Source organism: Thamnophis sirtalis, unplaced genomic scaffold, assembly GCF_051295495.1.
Source record: "Thamnophis sirtalis isolate CommonGarterSnake01/CBP01778 unplaced genomic scaffold, rThaSir2_p1.2 scaffold_3, whole genome shotgun sequence".
NCBI lineage: Eukaryota > Metazoa > Chordata > Lepidosauria > Squamata > Natricidae > Thamnophis > Thamnophis sirtalis.
This window is the reverse complement of record NW_028261383.1, coordinates 100290058-100315494: the sequence shown is the minus strand read 5'-3', so window position 1 is coordinate 100315494 and position 25437 is coordinate 100290058. Positions and strand designations below refer to the sequence as shown.

Genomic DNA, 25437 nt, shown 5'->3' with positions numbered 1-25437 from the left:
TGTTACAATCTTGTTAAAACTTTTTTTTAATTTTAAAGAACTGTATCTTTAAATGGTTTTTGTATGTGTAATATTATTCTCTATGACTCACTGAACAAGTCCACTCCAAAGGTTTGCTCCAGTGTAAATCAGAAGGAACTCATAAGCACTTAAAACAATTAAATGGAGGCAAATATTCTGACTTTATTAAGAGTTAGAACAAGAACATATTGCTGTGTATGTTGCTAAGGCAATAAAATACATAACACGGGATCTGGAACTGATTTAAGCTTTAATGTTTGGAAGTGTGCTGCTGGCTTTACAGTAAAACATTCTTAAACTAATATGTAAGGCCTCATAAGACATTCTTGAATACTGGATATTAGTGAGAACACATAAAACACATAATATGAGAAAAACCATTGTTTTTCAAGACTACCATACCACATTTTTAAAAAAATTGTCAACTCTGAAAAGATGTTTATAGAAACAAGAAAAGGTACATATTCGTAAATAAAGGCAATTTTGACAGGATCTAGACACCAACGTAGAATATAACATTACCAAGTGAAACAGTCTGCTTAATCAGTAAAATTTGAAATAAATTTATATTTTAAAAAAATATATCAGGATAAAATTCACAAAGGTGAATCTTGCATGGCCCAAGAGGAAGTATTTTCCTTCAGCTTCGCTTCCTCCATTGTGCATGGCGAACTGTGTAGAATAAAAGGGCCTCAAAAGAAGTGAAATTAAAGATTGTGTTCTTAAAAGTGTTCTGTGTGTTGCAATCAAATACGCTGAAGGGACAATCTGACCTGCAAAGAGAAACGCCATCCCTCTGAAGAAACACCGATGCATTCTTTTTTCTTAAGTAGAATTCTATACCTTGTTATTCCAACACCTTCAAAATTCCTACAGAGTTGGAAAAAAAACAACCTATTATTTTAAAAAGCAAAATAATAAAATGGGGATAAAGATGTAATAAACAAATAAATAATAAAAGGCTTTAGAAGATTTCCAATAGCAAACTACATAATATAAGTCATTTTGCACCAAAACTGCATCACAGCTCAAGTCAAGGTTAGGAGCAGAGAATGTAAAGCTTCTTTTATGAGTTGCACCACAACAGATGGAGTCCTCAGAGAAAAGACTTCCTAATCTGTGGGATCAAGGATTCCCTAATTACATGCTGATTACAGCTTTATTGTGGGGGGAGATGAAACAAGCAGACATTATCATGCCTACTTTAAAGGAGTACCAGATGGCCTTTAACCTGAAGGGCCTTCTGTCCAGTTTGGAACAACCTTTCCTTATTAGAAATCCTATGCTCCAATCAATGGCTAGGTTGTTATCCTGAGAGAAATATACAGATAAAATTATAAAACCTGCAATGAAAACTGAATCCTTCAAGTGGAAAGGCCCATTCCCCACACTAAAACTGCTGTTTCAATATAAGGCCAAATGATAAATACTTCTTCCTTTTCTTCCAGCCCTAAAAATCAATTTCTGATGGATTAGAATGACTGAGAATAAAATTTAAAAAGTAAACTATGGTAGTTCCGGTTTGTTAACCATTTTGATCATGGTTTTAAAGTAAGTTTAACCTAAATACAATAGGTTTGGATGTATTTAATTTGTGTATTCTTATTTTAATTTATTTTTAAAAAATTATAATTTATTTAATAAGCTTATAATTCCCTTTTTTTTTTCCAATTATATTTTTGCTTGGTTGATGCTAGCAGTTCTGTTCTAGGAGCCTCACTTGGAAAGTTAACAGTACCCTTGCCAAGACAGCCAAGACAAAAATGTCCATTTAGGAGAGTGGAGTCAGACTTATGATGTCAGGATTCACTTAACAACTGTCATAAAAATAGTCAAAGTTTAGTCTGTTCATGTGGTGCCTCAATGTATGACCACTATGATTTATGACTAGAATTCTGATCCCAATAGTGGTCAAAAGTTGAGGACTACCTATAGAAATAAAACATTTTCCTGTTCCTTCAACTCAAGCAGCTGGTTCTTGTGACAAGAACTGATATATTTTCAGATAAGTGTTCAGTAGCCTTGTGCCCCTGCAGACAGTTACATTAAATAGGAAGAATACTCTTTACTCCCAAAATCAGATTTGCCCAAAGTTTCAACACAAACACACACTTTCAAGAGCGTTGACTTTTGATGACTGCCTGGACAAATATCTGCAGTCTTCTTGAAAAGGTTTTTTGAAAGTGTTTTGCCCTTACTTGCTTCCTAGGGTTGAGTGTGTGTGACAGGCTTTAGCTGCAGTGGTGGGTTTCAAATTTTTTTAGAACCTCTTCTATAGGTGTGGCCTGCTTTGTGGGAGTGGCTTGTCAGCCATGTGACTGGGTGGGAGTGGCTTGCCAGCCATGTGACTGGGTGGGAGTGGCTTGCCAGCCATGTGACTGGATGGGAGTGGCTTGCCAGCCATGTGACTGGGTGGGCATGGCCAACTTGTAAAATGTAGTGAAACTCACTTAACAACGCTCTTGCTTAGCAACCAAAATGCTGGCTTAAAAACTCTGGCATTTGAAGCATGCAAGTCTTAAAGCTGTCAAGTTACAAGGTCCTTGCACCCCTAACCCTTTAGAAAAAAAACCCAGGGGTGTTCAAACTTGACAGCTTTAAGACTTGTGGACTTCAATTCCCAGAATTCCTCCTTTCGCTCTTCATCTTGATGGTGTGCAGACGGGCGGCGGGAGGGAACTGGAACCGGTTCTAAATGACACTGTAGATTTATGGAACCTCTTCTATAGAAGAAGTTAGAATTGGCAGGAACCCACCCCTGCCTAGCTGGCTTCCTTCCTAAATGGGACTAGGACTCAAGGACGCCTGGTTTCTAGCTTGGTGCCTTTAATCACTATGCCAAGCTATCTTTTATCATCTTAGTCTTTTAAAGATTGGGAGGAAATCCTTGTTGGCAACATCTTAGTTTTGTTTTGTTTTTGGAGATGCAAAACTCTCTCTTTCACACACATACATACACACCACCATCATCTTGTTAAGTTCAGGTTTCTTCTGGTCTCCAAATCACAATGCAATGACCTAACTCTTCTACTATGCCTTTACATCTTCAATGCAGCCTGGGAACAATTAGCAAGAAGTCTCTATCTCAAAGTGTTTTCTCTGTTGCAAGAGGCTAATGAGGCAGCTTCTATAATGCATTCTTTTGCTAAATAATAGATCTTATTCTTCCCAGTTAATTGCATGCTGGACTCTTAACATTAGAAGAAACAACCTGTCTCCCATCATTGGGATCCAGGCATTCTTTTTGGAGATATATTCCAGCAGAAGCTTAAGTGTCTGAACACTTATAGTTAATTTCTCATATTTCCTTAATAACTCAAAAAGACAGGCATTTTGAGAAATTTTTGAAAGTATTGAAAGCTATTAACCTCTAATTGCAGGCTAGAAAGATGAATCCATTCTATGTAAACAATTATTTAAATTGCATTCTACTCTGTCCCTCAGGCCTGGGACACACAAGCTTTGACATCCCAGTGGATGTTGAACTACAATTTCCAGCATCCTTAAGCACAATTGTTCTGATATCCTTTTGACAACTTCCTGTTTAGCAGACCTCCATGGAAAATGGATGATGAGCAAAATGGGTATTCTAATTCAGCTGGATTCCTGTTCTTGTTGTCCAAATGGGTTCTTTTAGTAGAAAATGTGAAAGTTTAGTCATGAACCTAATTTGATTCAACAAAGAGACCTTTTATTGGCTATTCCTTGATTTTTCTTTGTTTAAAATTGAATTCAATCAAACAACGTTCACTATTTAGCTTAAACTGAATATTGAAACTTACACCACTGAAAATTGTATTGCTAGATGCAAGCTGAGAAAAAATATGTGAACAATCTGTGAATAATAGTCTATAATGGTTTGCTAAATGGAGCAAGTTATTTTTGTTACATAGATGAGAACATGGAAAGGAAAATGAATGTATACATTTATCCAATCAATGACATTTGCAAGATTGGTCAAAACAGGCAAGATGATGGGCACAGCATTGGGATTTAAGCCCCACCTCTGTTGGGCATGTATTGACATTATACATTTGTAAAAACGGATAAGAATATTTTGCCTATTTTCACACACACACACAAACACACACACACACACACACACACACACAAACACCAGATCTTCCTATCCGCAGTGGCCTGATTGATTAATAAATAGAAATATAAGTGTCCTGCACTAATTAATGTACAGAAGAATTTAATGAAGAATTATTTAATTAATAAATAATCCAAAATTATTTATTTATGTCTTTGGGGATGGCCACTTCTAATACCTTTATTGCAAAACTCTCAATTTGTCCTGATAAATTGAGCATGAAGTTCTTTCTCCTTTAATGACAGGAGGAGGGAAAATCCAAATGACCATTTTATATGTTTATAAACCAACATTAATGTACTATGTTGAAATAACGATTATTGCAAAAAAGGCAACTCTGATATTTTAAAAAAAATGAAGGTCATAACCTATAATTTGAGAGTTTGACAAATTGGCACGCCTTTTGAAGCCTTAGCTATTTCTGGTTAGGACCCAAAGTCCTTTACATTTTCTTTGTTATGGAATGGCATCTTATCCTTATTATAGCTCCAGTACTGTTTCTGCGAAGGCAGAGATGAAGAACCACCTCCCAAGTGCAAATATACACCCGCTTGGTTTTGACAGTCATGAATTTCCCAAGGGGAAAATGGGCAAATCCATTCTAATTCATCTTTATTGAGGTTTCATCTTGATGTATTTTCTAAGTGAGTGCTATCACTTATCAGATTAAAAATCACAGAAATCTTCTCTAAGATCTTTGATGTTGAAGTGCATAATATTAGCCTGAATTTGCAAGTAAAACCTTACCGTGCCGGGTAGTATGGATCTGAGAATGATGCTAAATATAGTGCTCTGTTTATCACTGCTTTGCTTAATTTAAGGGGTTTTGACTGTCCTCCTGATGTGGTTGTTTCTGCTGACAAGATTTTTCTTTACATTCTCTCCCATAATGTTATTTGGCAGCCACTACAAAGGAAGAGGACAAGTTCAAATGAATGCAGGACTGACATGAATGATAACCTTAAATATATCAAGTACTTAAGTATGCATTACTCTAAGTAAGTCATTGCTGGCTGTGAATGGAGCATCTGTGGGAGCTCTTTCGCTTTTGCCAAGTTACTTGTTTTTTCCCATTCTGCTAGGAAGCTTTTGTGCTTTATATCAGCACAATACCACATAACAGCTTCTTCAAATGTTCAAAGGCTTTGAACTCATTCATTTCATGCTTTCAGCTTCCCTTGCTAAATCCTGGAGCCTAACTGTCTTTCCTGATTGATGAAGGCGGACAGCTTTCTCTGGCTAGTATAATAAGATGCTATTGAATACTCTACAAGTGAACATCTCCGTTAAGATTCATGCTCCCTAATTTTAATTTTGATGTATTTTCATTCATGAACTGGAGTTATGACCTTACTTTTCCGCAAAATCAATGAATTAGACCAGTTAGTTTTTGCAGGGATCCATTTTTTTTTATTCTATTGAATATTTGTTGTTTCTTTTTCTAGATGATATCATAATAAAGTATTTTTTAATTTTAACACAAAATAAATCAAGAACACAGTATTACATGAGAAACTATATTTCTTCAGTTTACATGGAGTTTTATTATAACCTCTGTACTATTCCCGGAAATCTTGTTATTTCATATTATTTCTGCCAGCAAATAATGTAGATAACATAGTATATCGGTATCATACAAATAGTAATCTGCAATCTGGATTATCCATATGGAAAAGTTGGGATATATAGTGGAAGTATTGTCAGTTTGGATCAGTAGTCATTTAAAACAAGAAAAAGGAGCCGAGGTGGCGCAGTGGTTAGGGTGCAGTACTGCAGACCACTTCAGCTGACTGTTATCTGCAGTTCAGCGGTTCTAATCTTACCGGCTCAAGGTTGACTCAGCCTTCCATCCTTCCAAGGTGGGTGAAATGAGGACCCAGACTGTGGGGGCGATATGCTGACTCTGTAAACCGCTTAGAGAGGGCTGAAAGCCCTATGAAGCGATATATAAGTCTAACTGCTATTGCTATAGTATTGCCTCAATAAATATCTTCAACAGCTATAACAAAGCAACAGGGTTTTTTTAATTTTTTTTTTTTTTAAATGAAATTCACTGGCCAAAATTTAGAGCATCTGTTTTTCTAGATATACAGCATGTTCTATTTTAGAACAGTAAGACTAAAACAGATTTTCATCTGTTATTACTTTGTCCAGCAGCAACTGTTTCTCAAAACAAACTTCTGCCAATATCTAGCCTCATTTTTTGGCCAAAAGTATGTCTCTATAGGCTTTCCTTTGGACATTTCTTCTTTCATATGGCTGGCATTAAAGAAAAAAAACCAAAACCAAGTGTTTAATAGTTCTGTTTCATTCCAGGCACTACTGTACTTTGAATTTAGTTTTTATGAGTCAAACTATTAAACAACAAAAGAAGAATTAGCTTTTTTCCCTTCATGTCTTTGGTAGAAATTAGATGTATATATCCAGGTGTGGGCTACTATGGGTTCACCCAGGTTTAGAAGAACTCATAGCTAACGTTATGGCCAGTTTGGACAATCTCCAAATCCCATCCCTGGCTGGCCCCTCCCACCCCACCTCACCCTGCCCATTCCAAGAGTCTCCATGCGACCCATTTTGGATGCAAGTAAATGCAGGGATGGGTGAAGGCTCGGGGAGAGGGGAAAATGGGCCTCCTAGTCGTTCTGGAAAGCTGGAAAAGGGCCTGTTTTTGGCCTCCAGAGGGCCCCCAGAGCCCGGGGGAGGATGTTTTCACCCTCCCAGAGGCTTGAAGAAAGCCTCCAGAGCCTGGGGAAGGTGAAAATGATCCCCCCCCCAATGTGGTGTAGGAGGCTGACTAGTCCATACGTAAAATGGCCTCACCCACCCAGCAATCCTTGCTGAAATTTTTGAAGCCCACCCCTGCATATATCCCTCCTTAAAAACTCTTAAATTGCTGTCAGATCACACATACACGAACCTCCGCTCAACCATATGCACACACACAGGATTTAATATTATGCATATTCTCAACCTGAGTTTAAAAATAACATTTACTTGCAAAGAAGAGATTTGCAAAGTAACACCAGCATCCAAGAGCAGAAATTCTGGATTGTAAGGAACTTGACTGTGAACTTCCCTAAAAACAAGATCATCTAATCTGCTAAAGATAAGAGTTCATGCCTTTCATTATTTCATATGCAACTAAATTATTTCTAATATAAATTTATTTATGTATCTTTAGTACAAGGAGGAAAAATACTGACTTACAATAGAGTAGTACAATGAAGAAAATTTTCCCAGCTCCTCATTTGAAGTGCCTGAAGGCTCTATAGTCTTGCCCCTTCTGTTTAATATTTACATCAAACTGCAGAGTGAGGTCATCTATTGGTTTGGTTCTGGCATCATCTAAACACTGATTGATATTGAATTGTATATCTGGACCTTAGGCTGGAGAAGCCCTGACACAGGGATTGGAAACTGCTCAGGTCTGGATGAGGAGGAACAAACTCACTCTGAATCTTTCGCTCTATAATTGGAAGCCACCCAGAGATGATTAAAAGACAGGCAGCTATGCAAATGTTTTAAATAAATAAATAGTAAAATCCTGACAATACTGTGTGATTGTGCTTATTAAGATCCCCTCAATTTGAGGATTTCTTATCTTTGGTTATGGAGGGGGACATATTTTCAAGACTGATGTGCAATCTGGAGTCCTTGTGGACTCACAAGTTTGGCCCAAGGATGAGGTGAGAATTGTGCACAGGAAGACCTTTGTGCAGGTTTCATCTGTGAATTTGGTGGAAAGAGGCACAGGAGGAAGACCCACTACAAAGGCAACAGTCACATAAAACGGGTTTGAGTCTAAGCAAGAATGTGAGTAAACATCTCAGGCAAACTGCTTCCTAGTACTCATAATGTTAAGAGGGAAGATACATTCAGACTTGCCAGATTCTGTTATTACAGCTTTTTAAAGCTTATAAAAGTAGTGCTGACCTACATGTTTGCCTTGAAGGGCTGACAACTTTGCCAGTTGTGCCCTTTCCTATGGCAGGACTCTTTTTAGTGGATCATCCACATTGTCATCTCCCGACTAGATTACTCTACCATGGGCCCTAAATGAAGTTGCTCTTAAAGATCACTGGGAAGCTACAGCTGGCTTAATTTGTGGTGGCAGGGACAGTAGAATTATACCATGCATAACCTGATTTGTGAGTTACACTGCTTGCCAATTGGCTTCTGCGTGCAATACAAAGTGTTCTTCCAGACATCACTAAGAACATGGCTTTGCTCAAAGGCCTTGGGCAGTGATGGCTAACCTTTTTGTGGTGTCCCTGCACCCATAATGCAATGCGTGTGTGACACACCCCGCCTCCTGTGGATGCACGTGTGATACCCCTGTGCCTCATTTTGGGCCTAGTAGGCCTCCCTGCAGTCTCGTGGGAGGAAAAATGGGCTGGATGTGGGGGCGCCATCCCTCACCCTCCCTCCGCCCTCATTCATGTGATCCCCCATTCCCCACATGCACACGCATCTTCCAAATGCATTCTGTGGGTGCGCAGCAGAGACCCAAAAATCAACTTGCCTGCAGGAGGCACATGCACATTCGCGGTGGAGCTAAGCTGGTGCGACAGCTTACATGCTTGTCGAGAGGGCTCTGTGTGCCACCTGTGTCACGTGTACCATAGGTTCGCCATCATGGGCCTAGGGCTTAGAATAGAGTACAATAACAGAGTTGGAAGGGACTTTGGAGGTCTTCTAGTCCAACCCACTGCTTAGGCAGAATACCCTATACCACTTCAGACAAATGGTTATCCAATCTCTTCTTTAAAACTTCCAGTGCCAGAGCATTTACAAGTTCTGCAGGCAAGCCTTCCACTGAGTAATTGTTCTAATTGTCAGGAAATTTCCCCTTAGTTCTAAGTTGATCTCCTTGATTAATTTCCACCATTGCTTCTTGATTAGTTTCTACCCATTACAATCCAGCTATGGCAGATTGCTGGATGTTTATTTGTTTTTCCAGCTTTGGGATATATTTGGTTGTTATAGCCTTCCAGGCACACATTTTTAAAAAGTTTAGTCTTTCTTTGTGTATATTATAAGAGGCCCAGAGTCTTTGAGGAATTGGGTGGTCTCTAAATCAATCGATCAATCGATCAGTAGTTTGTACTCTGGTAAGTAAGTTGGTTTTTCTTCTCTTATTCTGCACTTCGGAACATTCTGCCACCAGATGTGAGATCTAAAAGCCTTAAAACTTGCCAGTTAGCTTGGGTCCCCAATGGGGGCACTTTACTCTGGAGGTAGAATGGAGTAATAGAGACCCCATCTTGCAACATCTTGTGCCCTTGAGTCTTAGTTTTGTTTAATTCTTGTTAACTTTAACGCTTTCATATTTATTATTTTATTTTTTGAAAGCTTCCCAGAGTTGCTTTGCATAGAGAGGTGGCAGTATATAAATGTTTTTTTTAAAGTATACAGAAGCTGGCATGGTTACATGGATCAGGAAGGGCAAACCATGATCTGCAGATTTCGTATGCCCTGCCCATTTTTCAATGCCTAAATTAGTTGGAAAATAAATTTTTGGTGGTGTGATTCTGTTTGTCAAAAGTACTAAAACAAGTACCTTTTATTTATTTAATGATTTTTATATATAGCAGCTTCCCATCTCAACTAGTGATTTTGGGTAGCAAATGTTAAAATTAAGAACAATTACAACCACAAATGCAAACACTAAAATCATAGCAGCTGAGTAAAGTATCTTGTAATTATTTTCCAATCACAAGAGTTTTCCCACCAAGACTCTACTGTATCTACTAAATAGTTGCCTTCCTGAACTGTTATCCCCTGTAAGAAAATATTTATGTTCTTTGTAAATGGGATTTCCTTTTAACAGAATCCGAATAGAGTTGGAAGGAACCTTGGAGGTCTCCTAGTCCAGCCCTCTGCTCAAGGAGGAGATTTTATACCTTTTCAGACAAGTGATTGTCCAGTCTCTTCTTAAAATCCTCCAATGATGGAGGACCCACAAGTTCTGAATGCAAACTGTTCCACTGGTTAATTGTCCTCACTGTTAGGAAGTATCTCCTTAATTCCAGGTTGCTTTTCTCCTTGATTAGTTTCCATCCTAGTGATCTGGAATCATGGTCATTACGTTGTGAGCAACTGAACCCCTCACTGAAATCACTTTCGGAATGCAGACCAAGTTGCTCTCTATAAGGTGGAATAAAAACTGACTTTGGAGATGAATTTTTCAAGGAAATTTTAAAACTATCCAAGATGTCTGATATACAGTCTAATGGGTTATACAAATGTTGGCTTGTGTAAGAGGTATTGGCTTCAACTGTAAATAGATTTTTCCTTGTTAAGGAATACAGAGCCCAACTAAAGTGTTACTGTTATGTATTGTATATAGTTGTCAGTTGAAGTTCTCAGTCTGGTTCTCTGTTGGAGCAGGAAAACAATTTCTCCTGATTGGTTGTGGGCTGATAAAAGGAGCTCTGTCACCCAGGGAGAAACAGTTGCCTCACAGGCAATATGGAATAAAGAGCTGTGAGAAGTCACACAGGCCTCTTCTCCATTCTTCACCCATTCTTCAACTTATGATAACATAAGTTACCATATTATTAGAAATGCAGTTTGAGTATCTTTAGGAAATAAACATCAGCTGAACTATTAAATTAGGTATAAAGGAAATTTGGCTATACTCTGAATCATTTGGGAAATAAGTTATATATTAAGTGTTACTTATTGTTATTTATCCAGAGTCCAATACATACGGGAAAAAGCAGATTTCACACATTAACCTGCTCATGGATACCTTCCTAACTCAAGTCTGGTAGGCCAGCTTCAATATCCACTCTCAAGTCAGGATCAAGTCAGGCACATAACATATACATAGCATGTCAATCTATGAGATAATTACAAAATATTATAGTTCTCATCAGTGGTGGGTTTCAAAAATTTTTAGAACCTCTTCTGTAGGTGTGGCCTGCTTTGTGGGAGTGGCTTGCCAGTCATGTGACTAGGTGGGCGTGGCCAACTTATAAAATATGGTGAAACTCACTTAACAACGCTGAGCAACCAAAATGTTGGCTCAGAAACTCTGGCATTTGAAGCACGCAAGTCTTAAAGCTGTCAAGTTACAAAACCCTTCCACCCCTAACCCTTTAGAAAAAAAAACCCAGGGATGTTCAAACTTGACAGCTTTAAGACTTGTGGACTTCAACTCCCAGAATTCCTCCTCTCGCTCTTCATCTTGAGGATATGCGGACGGGCAGGGGGAGGGAGCTGGAACCGGTTCTAAACGGCACTGTAGATTTGTGGAACCTCTTCTATAGAAGAGGTTAGAACTGGCAGGAACTCACCCCTGGTTTTCATTCACTTTTATAACTACTATCAAGGCTCAGTTAGTTCTTTCTTCATGCTTTCTGATACTTTTCCAGTTAAGTTTGCTTGAGAACCATCCCTTCCTTTGAAAAACCCCTACTGTTGTAGCCTCTTAGAAAATCTGTTGTATATTCTTAGAAATTTTCATTCTGCATCAACTGAAACTTTTCAGAAGCTTTCTACAATTATGGTTGAATAAATCTCATGTACAGGTAATCCTTAACTTACAACAGTTCATTTAGTGACTGTTCAAAGTTACAATAGCACTGAAAGAGTGACTTAAGACCATTTTTCACACTTATGACCATTGCAGCATACTCATGGTCATGTCAGATGCTTGACAACTGACTCACATTTATGACAGTTGCATTGTCCTGGAATCATGAGATCCCCTTTTGCAACCTTTTGACAAGCAAGATCAGTGGTGAAACCAGATTCAATTAACAACCATGTTACCAATTTAAGAACTGCAGTAATTCACTCAACAAATGTGGCAAGAAAAGTCATAAAATGGAGCCAACTCACTTAACAAATGTCTTACTTAACAACATAAATTTTGGGCTCAATTGTGGTCATAGGTTGAGGACTACCTGTAGTTTGCTTTCATACATTTTCCTTAATACAGAAATGTCTGACATAATTTTATCTAAACAGATTTTTCACATACACCCCAAACAGCTACAAATCAAATTACATAGGAACAGTGATAACAATATGGTGACACAATTGCTGTACCTAAATATTATTCTATTATTCTATTATTTTATGGAATAATTTATCTTTAAAAAGAAATCTAGCACCAAAGGAGATATATATATAAAAACCAGGTACTCGATTTATAACCACAACTGAGCCCAAAATTTCTGTTAAGTGAGACATTTGTTAAGTGAGTTTGCCCCATTTTATGATTTTTCTTGTCACAGTTTAAGTGAATCACTACAGTTGTTAAATTAGTAAGTTGGTTGTTAAGTGGCTCTGACTTCCTTATTGAGTTTGCTTGTCAGGAGGTCACAAAAAGGGGATCACATGACCCACAATGGTCGTAAGTATGAACCAGTTGCCAAGCATCTGAATTTTGATCACATGATCACAGAGATGCTGCAAAGGTTGTAACTGTGAAAAATGGTCATAAGCCACATTTTTCAGTGCCATTGTAACTTTGGTCACTAAATGAACTGTTGTAAATTAAGGACTATATATAGTTCTGCAATAGCATGTAAAATTTAAATTGTTTGGAAACTGAACTAGTTGCCTAGGATATACACTAACAGCAAAGATTACATATATCCAATACTACCATAGTAATTTATAGTCTTATGTTCTTGGATATAATAAAGTCATCTAATTGTTAGTAGAGGTAATTTTGCTAGAAACTGTTTTCTATTATCAGATAAATAATAATATAAGTTATAAAAACATTTCTAAAAAATGAGCATGTTTCCCCTCAATAAGGGAAGAAGGGCAAGGTAGGCTTAGGACATATATGTTATAAATTACCATTTTATATTTATGTCTACAGGATACAGTAGATATTTGTGCAGTGACTAAACTCGGATGTACTCTCAAGGCTAAACATTTTTACTGATTATATCTGTCACCGTTCAGTTATTTCCTGCTCTTCGAGACTTAATGAATACAAGATCTGTCCTGATAGAGAAAGATGCATGAACTTTGAGAAAATCTAAGAGAGCTGTCATTTATCTTCCATTGCCACAGCATTTAATCCATAACGCCTGCAAGATATCCAAGTTTGAGAGATCTTGCAAGATATCCAGATTTTTCCCCTAGAAATCAGGATCTACAGAGTTCCCTTGTGTAGATTTTGCCTGCCTTTTTCCTTCGAAAACACAGCCTATAATTTTTCAAAAAGACCACCTATCATTTTAAGGTTCTTCCACTTCTCTTTTACCACAGCAGTCTGGACAACTTCAAAGTTGCTCAAAAGAAACTGTGGTAGGAACAATTCTGTAGTGTGCAGGCTAGGTTGTATTCAGAGTTGTGACTAAAATTTTGTCCAACTTTGGCCTTTTAATTATTGATCAGCTTGTATGTTGCTTCAATCATGGAGCAGTTATAGTCACATGATATGTGAGGGTTAAAAACAGCCATGCAAATAATATTAGCAAGAAACAAGTAACTGGCTGTAATATAGACAAGTGTAGTGTGTTGTTGTTGACTGAATCTAAGAATTGCATGTAATCCTACACTTATGGCCATAATTGGAATCAGAATTTCTGTCACTAAGAAAGGAACTTGTCAAGTGAGTTGTGTCCAATTTTATCACTTTTGCCACCATTGTTAAGTGAAACAATGCAGTTGTTCAATGCATCTTGTTAGGAATATAATCTAACGGTTGGGTTGGCAATATATAAATCATGTAACAATGTTGTACCTGTTTCTTTAAATCATACTGTAAAATGTGATTGGTTGCTGTTTTCCTCAATCGGCCATAAGAGGGAGCCAGAATGACTGTTAGCTCTCTGTTAGATGCTGGGCTGATCTGAGTTTTTGGGAAGCTAGCTGTTAGAAAGTGCCCTGAGCTATTGTAAGTTTTGCAACTGCTAGCAAACTTTGAGTACTGAACTGATTATATGATACTGGACTATGTTATTTGGATTATCCCTTAACTGAAAGACGTTGATGAATGACTGTCTTAATTGTGTATGACTTGGACTGTTTGATGGACTCTGATACCTTTATTTCCACGAAAATAAAAGCCTATTTAAACTGCAGTGTCTCTGTATGCTGGTTTCTGTGTTCTCAAACACAACTTTCACAACGCTTCTCTGAAAGCATTCGCTTTCCCAACAGGGAACTTACCGAACACATCTAGTGTCATTATCTTTAATGGAATTTTAGGTCTTAGATTTCTTGGAGGTGCAAGAAAGCTCATCAGTTTTTTAATGCTGAAGCATCTACTCATGGCAATCCCAATGAAATCATATTCATCTATACTGTGATACAGAGGAATAGAACTACCGGCAGTGATGTAAATAAAGAGAGAGAAATGAAGGGATTCCATAAAGCAATATCCAGGGAACTTAGGCAGGAAAATGGCCAGGTCATTTTGTGTCCTGATCTAAGGATTAATACAATCCTGCCTTTTGGTGAAAATAGGAGGAGCAACTAAATTTTCAGAATAACATCCTCTTGGAAAAATAAATTTCTGATACTTAAGAAATCTCGCTCTAAAATAATTTTTGAGTGTTTTCAGACTACTCTAAACAATAATCTGCAGCATCACAGGTATGCAGCAATATCAAGGAAACCTGCTTACTTTCATCTATTATTTTCAACATTTATCTTTATTAAGAGTCATATAGAGAGCTTCACTTTTACCAGAATTATATTTTGGAAGACAAATGTAATTGAAATATCTTTCCTGTTGTGGTTTCCTTTATTGCATTTTCAATGGATTACTTGGGCAATTAACTATGTATTAGTTTTGAAAATTTAGTTAGTCCTGCATTATAAACATTTTGTGTATAATTGCAGAAACATGTGGTTTCCAAGTCTACCAGAAAGCCATTTTAATATCATTTCTCATCAATATAGTTGCAGGGAAAAGAAGACTTATTCCCTGAGGACTTTATTTCCTTGGTTTGAGAGGAATAAGCTATGTGCAGACAATTGTTTTTTTCAATGCCTTCTGTAAAAGAGAAGGCGAAGGGAAAGGATTTTAGTTTTGGCTCATTTCTCCGCAAGGATGGAGAAATGCTTTATTCATTTATTTATTTAAACAATTTATATTAGTATTTCTCAATTTTGGCAACTTTAAGGCATGTGGACTTCAACTCCCAGAATTCTTCAGGCAGCAAAGAACTCTGAGAACTAAAATCTAAACATCTTAGTTTCCAAGGCTGATGAAAACTATAAAACAGGTATCATTTTACAGAATTGTAAAGGAATGTAGCATGGTAAAAGAATATAGTGGTCAAGATATTGGAATAAGGTCAAGACTCAATCTTTGCTCAGAAAATCTGAGAAAATCTCCTCTGCAAAACATCTTAGGAGACAGCTGTAAGCATAAAATAAACAAACAAAATAAACAAACAGTGCTGAAAAATTTCAGGGCAAAGTCTAGGGCTGTAGAATGTGAAGCAGGACTCCCAAATATTACAGGGCTAACTAACCTATCATATTTTGAAGTAAATGATACATACCAGCACTGTATAAGTAGCTGGTCGTTATTGGCAGTGTATTGCTTGATACTCATAGCAAGAATTACCTATAATTATAATATTCCATTATACAATGGAATAAATTAATTTCAAAATTAATAATGTCGAATTAATAGTCTACAAGTTCCAAGAGTGATTTCCACTTTTAGGTGGGACTAGAAATCATAGTCTTCTACTGTAGCTTTTACCCTAATGCCTTAATCAATACACTAAATTGGATTTTCCATATTATATAAGTTAGATGAAATATAAAGTATTTTATTCATGTACATTATCTAATGTGTACATTAATGAAATAAAAGGAGAAGAGAAAAAAACCTAAGGATAAGCTGAAAACTGAAATAGCAATCAATTAAATAAAGCTTGATTTCACTTAATCACAAACTTGGTTGAAAAAAAACTTATTTACTATTACTAGCACTGAAGGCTTTTGATGAAATTGGTAACTAACAGGACCGAGCAAGCATTTTTGCAAGTATTTCAGAGTGAGAGGAGGGGGGGGGAGGGAGAGATTTTTGTAAGTATTTCAGAGAGAGAGAGAGAGAGAGGGAGGGAGAGATATATAGTCTTTTCTAATTGCTTAATGTTGCAGAAGACTGGAGTCCATTAGATGCATCAGTTGTTAGGAAAGCTTAATAAGTGAAGGCTGATAATTGCAGTGTTTCCACTTCCTCCCATTGTTCATTTAATTCTTATCATGTAGTTTTCTTTCCATGGAGAGCTTGGAAAAAGAGGCATACTAAAAATAAAAAGGTGTTTGACAGCACATGTTTGAATGAGTCATGCAACCAAATGTTTGGGGAAGATAATGAAATTAAACTAAACAATAGGAAATATTTTGTGGCATTTATCCTACCTTGGCAAGGGGGTAGTCTACAATTAAGGTAGTGGACATTGTAATTACCCTAGTAACTTAATTTCTGTGATTTGCAGAACTGCAAATGATTATCCACAACTTTATTCAGTAAATATTAACATAAAAATGAGGGGCAGTTGTTTCTGCCTGAAACTCTGAAAATCACTGCCAGGTGATTTAAACAATACCGAGCTACAGTAGATACCACGATATATCCTATCTCAGTATAAACAGATCTGTAAGGGGGAAAAAAATTAAAGGCAGGAGTATATGCTGGTGGGGGGTGGGAATGGACAACACCCCCTCGGTTTGTATATTGGGCAGCAGTACATCTGGAAAAGTCTGGCTTCTTGTTGGATCATTGGTTGGATATACACCAATATTGAGCTCCAAAAAAAGCATGTCAATCCTAGGTTGTATTAACAGAACTGTTATGTCAAGATGAAGAGAAGCCATCTTTCTTAATTAGTTGGGCATCTAGAATACAGTATGCAATACCAAGCACAACAGTAAGCAGTCCTTTAAGTAGCTGAAGCATGCCCAAGGCGCCAAAGGGACTTGAAGAACAAGAAATGAAGCTGTGAGGTTGGACCATATGATTTTCAAGTCCATGCCAACCTTTCCATTATATCCATATAGGACTATTTTGTTGTTGGTTTCTTTCAAGTCATTGTTACTTCAGATATGCATGTTACAGATGGGTTTTATGTGCTATGTAAATTGAGAGCAATGCAGAGGTGGGTTCCTACCAGTTCGCACCTATTCGGTAGAACCGGTTCGTCAAATCTACCGAACCGGTTAGAAGAGGCTCCACCAGTGGACCCAGAAAGCAGGCTACACCTACAGAAGAGGTTCCAAAATTTTTTGAAACCCACCACTGGCAAGGATCTTGTAACTTGACAGCTTTAAGACTTGCATGCTTCAATGCCAGAGTTTCTGAATAGCTACTTGGACCGACCTAAGTACTAATTCATAATTTTATATCCGGTCACATGGGCGGCAAGCCACTCCCATCCGGTCACATGGTGGCAAGCCACTCCCACAAAGGAGGCCACACCCACAGAGTAGGTTCCAACAATTTTTGAAACCCACCACTGGAGCAATGCTATGTATTTCACTATTATATAAACCAACTTTAATGGAACTAAGTAAATACAGTTGCATTTTCTATTTCTATTGTAAATGTTAACCCTACATGGCAGAAAAATGATATACTGTATATATTCTTTTATAATGTATTACGAGTATTATTTACACAAAAATATGAAATTACAGCTGCCAGGTATCTAGGGTGTCATAATGTATTGGCATACTGTATGTATGGATCCAAGCAGTAGTGTCTTTCATAAGATAGAACAGATAGAAATGTTATCTATAATATTTTCTAAGTGCCCTTCAAGATCTTTTGGTATGGCATCCTGCACTCTAACAACCACGGAGACTACCATGGCTAGATTATGCCATAATCTTTCAATTTCAGATTTTGGTACTTTGTGATCTTCTCCAATTCTTTGTTCTTTATTCTACTACCTTCTGCTATTGTCACATTGATTATTCACTTTCTTCTTTTCAACCACAGTTACATTTTGTATTTTATAAGCCAAGTCTTTATCAGTTTATATGCAGAAATCCCACAATATTGTAACCTGCTCGTTTCAACTACTTTTTCAACTCTTATGTTTCCACCAATTTTTAAATTACTAGCACATGAAAATTATTATGGGTCTTTCAGTGAATTAGTTTGGTGACTATTACCTCACTGTTTATAATAACTTTGGGAACTTTTCTTGCACAAGATCAATATATGATGTATATTAATACATCTGCCTATTGTCATCATTATTTTACATTACTAACACTTTCATTTCCATTTTCAATATCACTATTTATAAGATTAATCATTTTAAATGTAATAATTTATTAATTATTTCTATTAAAACTTCTAATTAATCTGGGAATGTTAGGACATGACTGCACCATTTTTATTTAGTTGATTAATTATTAGCCTCTCAGTTTTACATTCCTGCATTATTCTAGAACAACCTCAAATTTTCAGCCATTTGACAATGAGGCTAATTTTGAAAAATATTTGCTTCTCTCAATTGAATCATACACTATTGAGTAATATAGTTTGGATGTTATTACTATGCCAGGAATAATGATTATACACTCAATTGGAGATTTATCATTACTCAGCAGTGTAAATAAATAATGTAGCGTTGAAGCAATGCTATTAGGAACTTCAGCAAGTCTGTTCAATTAAAATGCTGATCTTTTGTCTTCTTTATCATGGCTAGTTCTGGATATTAACTGCTTAATTCCACTCCATATTCCATATGGAATATTCACTACTTAATTCCACTCCATATCCTGTATAATGACACCTTCTTTTGGTCTGTAGAAGTGTGTACTTGATCAGCAGATAAGGCTGAGCAACAGAAAAATCACGCTCTTTATGTTAAGAGGACCCAGTCAAAACTGAAGTAGTGCATGACACTCTCTTTTAACATCTCTTGAGTTCTGCAAAAAGTAAGAATGCCGAGTTTGTCTTCCAACTCTCCCTGAAGCATATATTCAGGATTTATTATTGAAAGGGAGTATAATGGTCCCAATGACAGGATAGACTAAAATTACTACTTTCAGAAAGTAAATGCTTCAGGCTAATGTTAACTTTTGCTAGTTTAAGCATTTTTTAAAAATGAGGTTGAAAAACTCAAAAAAAGTAGAAGTTGGCTGGCAAAGAATCTATAGTTAAAAATGAAAAACATTCAAAACTATGATTTATTTAGTCACATAAATTAATGAGTATGTGTTCATACCTTCAAGGTGGTAGGCAGTCTTTTATTGCAGTGAGCTTTCTTCAGCACTCCCCCAATAACTAAGTTTTTTTTTAAAACCCAAAATTCACTATGGGTTTGGTCATCTCTTTTGCAGCTAGGATTCACTCACAAAAATGAGTCAGGCATTTAAGTGGAATTGAAAAGAAAAAACAGGCAAGCTACTGCATATGGGTACTGTCTAATGAATAAAAATGGCATTAGCAGCTGATATGGACTATTCTGTTATGTCATGGAGCCAAGTAAGCAGATGTTCATACATAATCAATAAACTGGTAAGAGTCAGAGATTGAGTAGTTGGTCTAGGAATCTAAGAGTGTTTTATTGCTGAATTTATTGATGGGGAAGCTTTTGGTTGGCATATATGAAGACTCAATAAAAGTGCAAGTCAAAAATTCACAGAACTGGACAGCAAAACCTGAGTTGAATTGACCATTCAGTGAAGGGCAAGCCTGTCCAATCCAAGTATCTGTTAAATTCAAATATATGTCTGAAACCTTACCCTGCCCTACCTACTGAAACCTAATCCTGCTCTTATCTATCAGCATCCATGGTTAAGAATTTAGTCACAAATTAGAGAGTGACTTTACTTCAGTAAATCATATACCATTATTAGTGAACAATGATGACTGCACTTTTGGCCTGCATTTGGTGTCTGATTAACAATCAAAGCAGCAGCAGTGAAAATTTACATTCACATAAAAAGAACTTAAATAGGAAAGATGTTAACATAACTACAGAATTTCTAACAATATGAATATATTACTCCTTACTGTAACTATTAGGTATATTTCTGATAAAATTATAGACAGATTTTAGATACTTATTGTATTTAAATGTTCAGTCACATAAGATATGGCTGAGATTTTGGACTGACATAGGCCTAAGATCACCCTCAGCTACAGACATTGGATGATTTTAAGCTAGTCACTTTTTTTAGGTTACATGTTAGAGGATGAGGGAAATGGAGAAAGGAACAATAGGCATGCCACTTGAGTGCCTGAAAGAAAGGCAGGATATCAATCCAACAAATAAATAAAGTTGATAACATCAGGTGCAGTAAGAGGGCCATTTTTTCTATTGAAGATTATATTATATATCTTTAGCTGTTAGAGACTGAAGAATAGACTGCAGACTGGTACTACATAGGGGAAAAGAAAAAAGTGAACAAAAGCATGCTTTTTATAACCTTCCTCTTCCTCTTCCCATATCTGCCAGGAAATAGACACAATTAAAACCCAGTTTTTGAATATATATAAAATGTTACATCTGAAAACCATGGTGCCTTTATCTGGTAGAAGCATGTTTTGCATCTATTAAGTAGTATTTCATTGTGATATTTGCATACTGTCCACATGACATAGCTCATAGCTTTTCTAAAAATGTGATGTGTGTGCCTAGTTTGGCTAGGAAACCATTGAAAGATCTTTCCTGGAGATAGTATATTATATGAGTTACAGTCCAAATAGGTCACTTTTCTTTAAATTCAGAGACAGGTCTTTCCTTCATTTTCTAACCTCTTCACAGCTTTGCAAATCATTGGTTTCATTTCCATCCTCCTTCATGGAATTAATTTACTAAAGAACTCTTTCTACTTCCCCAAAGCATTATAAATCAATCTAAATTTTCCCTCTCCCCTTCCCTTTCAAAAATCAGCTGTAAAATACTGAGCCAGTTCCAAAGGCTATGCACCTAGCCCCCTCAGGATGTTCCTATTAAAATGGCTTATATTATGTTTATAAAAATATGGGGCAGGAGACAGAAAAAGAAATAATACAGACTAAAAACATGGCTAATGTTCATCTGGTTTGGCACTCAGATACTTTTTCTACCTAGCCTTTTCCATGATTTCCAAACATATTGATTTTGGGGAGGGGGGAGGGTTAGTATTAAGCACATAGGAAGCCTTCTAATAGTGCAACTTATGTCAAAACTGCTTTCAATTTCTATAAAACAGTGAACACAATTTAAAATTAGGAAAACTGCTATATGCAGCCTCAAAATATATTTTCCCTTGAAGCTACCTTCCCTCAGCAGATTTCTCCAAAGTTGACAGTAATCTTTGCTAAGAGGAAAGAATTCTGTGGATGAAATATGTCTTTTTAACAACATATGGCAAGATTATGTACATATTTTCAAAACTTCAAACACTCTTTGAGTATCTGGATCATCTTTGAAATGTAGGCCACAAAATAAAATATTATTCTAACCATGTTGAGCATGATTGAAACAGACAATGGAAATTGAAGCACATGCGCTTCCATTGACTTGAAAAAAATTATTAAATGGATTATTTTGTTCTGAATTGTCCTAATTTGTTTACATACTTAGAATATATAGTGTGCTACTACATTCCATTTTATTACATATTTAGCTCACAACAAAGTCTGCTTACCTCATTTTCAAATAGGAAAATCTTGCTGTTATTGCATATTCTGTAATCACATTTCTATATGGCAGTTCTAAATTATGCATCAGGGAATCTGCCAAGCAGTGGCTTTTAAGTTATAGAAAGTTACTTACTCTATAAAGAACAGTCTAGGGCTCTGCTATGCTATGGATTTCAGGCCCTAAAGATTCTTTGCAATACGTGAGTTTTAATGCAGTATCAGTGTGCCACTCTTTAAAGCAACCACATAGTTTCCTAGGATCATGTGGCAACTCTGCAATCATTAGAAAAATACAATTGCTTTAAACAAGGGCAAACCTGTGGTGCAATTACCTTTCTGTGCACTTCAAATCATCTTTTTAGAATTGAAAGTGAACTGCTGCTGGGCTTTAGAACAGGGGTGTCAAACTGAATTTCATTGAGGGCCACATCAGGTTTGTGTTTGACATGGGGGGGGGGCTGGGGTAGGTGCGGCCAGGGGGAGCATGGCCACCTCATCACTCATGAAAGGGGGGGGGGCTGAGTGGCCCAAACGCTCTGCCAGCCTGAGCTCCGTTTTCAACTGCAATGGCCTCCTGCAACCCTCTGCCAGCGAAAGCAGAATTGTGGCCATACATGGCCCTCTCTAGCTCTGTTTTCACTGGCAGAGGCACCGCTGGCTGGTCCTTCGCTGTTTCCAGGGTGGCCCTGAGGGTCACATCTAAGCACCTCATGGGCCGAATCTGTCGGCGGGCCTTGAGTTTGACACCCCTGCTTTAGAACAAGCTCCCCCAAAGTAGTCAATATCAATCAAATTGATAGGACTGCCATTGGGGATGCTAATATTATGATTCTTAATGCTATTAGTTAAAACAGTATTTATTAAATTATAACATATAATAAAAGTTCGGGGAAGGTCAGTGAATGATCTGAAACTTCACGAAGGTGTTGATGATGAGGAGTTTGGGAACCCCTGCTCTAGAAGAATCTTTTTTAGGTTATGCTAATTTGAATGTGAATCTACTAACATATGATTAGTGTTAATATTAACATTTTTCAATTAGGAATGACTGTACCTTAAAATGTTAATCATTTTGGACATACTCATAGAGATTTCATTTGAATTGCTGTTAATAGGGCTATGCCACCTGGCCTAGGGATCTAGTAATGTGGATATGGAATCTGTTAAGTTGGTTATATTATTAAAGAAACTGATTGCACTCATCCATAAATTATGTTTTGTGGTTTTAATACTTTTAATGTTTGCAAAGTTTTTTTTTATGGTTGTTATATTGCGCTGTTCTTTTTTAACAGTGTACAATGCCCAAGTTCACCTAAATGAGATTGGCAATTATATACATTTAGCAATTAAACAAACAAATAAATAAACTTTATTTGAACCACATAACCACATACTTTATTATGAACCACATAACTTATTATCATGATTTACATTTTAGATTCGAAACCAGCACAATGTGAATGTCATATGAGTACCATAATTAATAACCCAAAGTTTTTTTTTTTCATGAAATTTGCTGATGTAGGGACAGGTTTGATTCACTTATTCCTTCCTGTGTTATTAAAAAAAAAAGGGGGGGAGTTAAAAACATGTGGGACTTTGAGATCATCTTCTTTTGTTTGACCTAAGGCCTTCTTTGTGGTCCAGAAGATAATGATTGAAGGCGGGAAATAAAAATCATGAAGACCATGGCAAATCACTTTCATGCCAAAGAAACATAGCAATCTCCCTACATCGTCATAAGGAATGAAATTCAACTTGATGAAATCTTTAATTTTAGGTATGAACTTTGCTGTTTTACCTTTTTACCTGACACTTCTTTTAATGGAGATTATGCCAATGAACCAAAGACCCAACCACACAGGTAAGACGGGAAAAATAATGTTTCTTCTTGGAAGACAGCTCCTGTTAAATATTCAAGCATACAAGAAAAGTTTTTCCTTTTTTTTTAAAAAAAAAGGGCCATTTTACTTCTCGTTTCAGACCCCTCGCCAGTTTATAAGCAAAGCAAAGCAAAACACGCAGCAAAAAGACCATGCTCTTCTGACGTGGAACTTTGTCCCCATTATCCCCAAAAGCTGCTTTCCCAGCACCCTCCTAACATGCGGGACTGCGAACGGTTGCCAGGAGGCCTGGGGACGATGGGATAGAGAGTCGGCCTCTCCAGCGGCGTCAGGAATCCGCTAGGGGCGGAAAAACGAAAGTAGCAAGCCTATCCCGCCCGGGATTTCGAAGGGAAGAGACTCGCTGCTCGGCCAGCGTAGCGCGTGCGTGAGCGCAGCTTTGCCCAGCCAAATCTGCGGCCAGCGCCGGCGCGGGTGTGAAAAGTCCTCGTGGCCACCGCTGCCGCCGCCGCCGCCTCCCTCTGCCTCCCTCCCTCCCAGCAGGCGCTCCTTTTCTCTCTCTCTCTCTCTCTCAGTCATCAGTCACTCCGCGCCTGAGTCGAGCCAGTGGCGCCCGGGGAGTCTCCCTCCCTCCCGCCCTTCTTTCTCTGCCTCGCAGACGGAGTCGCCGGCTTGACTTACCCCAGTGACTCCCGCGGTTGCCGGCCTCAGCGATGGCTTCCCACAGCGGGCGGAGAGGCCGGGAGCGGCCGGATCCCGCGGCGGCTGCGGAGGAAGATCTGCCCGTCTACCTGGCGCGCCCGGGCACCGCCGACCAAGTGCCCCGTCAGAAGTATGGCGGGATGTTCTGCAGCGTGGAGGGCGCCTTCGAGAGCAAGACGTTGGACTTCGGGGCTCTCAACGTGGGGCAGCGCGGAGCCCGCCGCGCCCCATCTCGGAACCAGGAACCCCAGCAACAGCAGCAATCGGAGGCGGAGGCAACCCCGAAGGAGCCCCCGGCCGGCGGCGTGGAAATCCTCCCCCCCTCAGGCAAACAGCGGCTGCAAAACCTCGGCCACGAGGATTACAAGGTCAGAGAAGGGGCGGAGGGGGGAACCTCCCCCGGAGGTCTCAGCAAGGGATGGAGGAGGAGGGTGGGTGGCCTTGGAAGCGGGGGTGGGGGGGGGTTAAGAGACGCCGCCTTGCTCCGGATGCCCGCGGGGATGCTCAGGCCGTTTGCCGGGGAGTCAATCCCGCCCTCCCCGGGGTGATGTGCACTAGACGGGAGCGCGAAGACTGGCGCGCTCCGCCCCAAAAAGCATCTTTCCGACGACAACGACGACGCGTCCACCTAAAGAGCTGCAAAAAAAGCTTGGGGTGGGGGGAGAGAGAAGAAGAACCCGGGGTCAGATCTGGCCTCGCACTTCTACCCGGCCTGCCCCAAAGTTGTGGCGGTGTCGAAGGGGTGTGTGTATGCGTGCTTAGTGGCGGTTACAAGCAGGGGCAGGGCGCTGTCAGAAAACAGTGAAAAGTATTCTTAAAACTATTACAAAGACTGAATCATTGCAAGCTGTGCACAGTCATGCTATTCAGGTGGACTATAGAGAGCCCAGTGGCCTTAGAAACAGTAGGCTCTATGGTTTCCCTGAATGACCTTTGCTCAGTCCCTCCTCTTTCTCACCTTTTTGACATCAGGGGGGGAAAAGCAGGAAGACTGGAAAAAGAATTTTCTCATCTAAGTCTGGAACTTTCTCTCAGATCTTGGAGTGGAAAATCAAAAGCATTCTATAGTTTCTGGATTGTGGGTTTAAAAAACAGGAAATAAGAGCTCAAATCACTGCAACAGAGGAGTAAAAATCATCCAGCTGGAAGAGAAGAATATTGGATGAAATTGCTTAGGGACAGTATAG

The 25437-nt window shown here is 38.3% G+C and overlaps 1 protein-coding gene and 1 long non-coding RNA gene across 2 annotated transcripts in view; one reads left to right on the top strand and one right to left on the bottom strand.

Annotated features, from left to right (window-relative positions):
- Nucleotides 1-252: 252 nt before the first annotated feature.
- LOC106539029 (uncharacterized) lies at nt 253-24326 on the bottom strand. Its single transcript, XR_015695967.1, has 4 exons — nt 24230-24326; nt 23506-23609; nt 4865-5023; nt 253-891 (listed from the first exon to the last, which is right to left on the bottom strand). It is a non-coding gene; the product is annotated as an uncharacterized LOC106539029 (long non-coding RNA).
- Nucleotides 24262-25437, top strand: part of DPYSL3 (dihydropyrimidinase like 3) — a 71795-nt gene continuing 70619 nt past the window's right edge. Inside the window, exon 1 of the mRNA XM_014053698.2 lies at nt 24262-24618. Within this exon, the coding sequence (XP_013909173.1) occupies nt 24262-24618 (357 nt within the window). The remainder of the gene's footprint in view (nt 24619-25437) is intronic.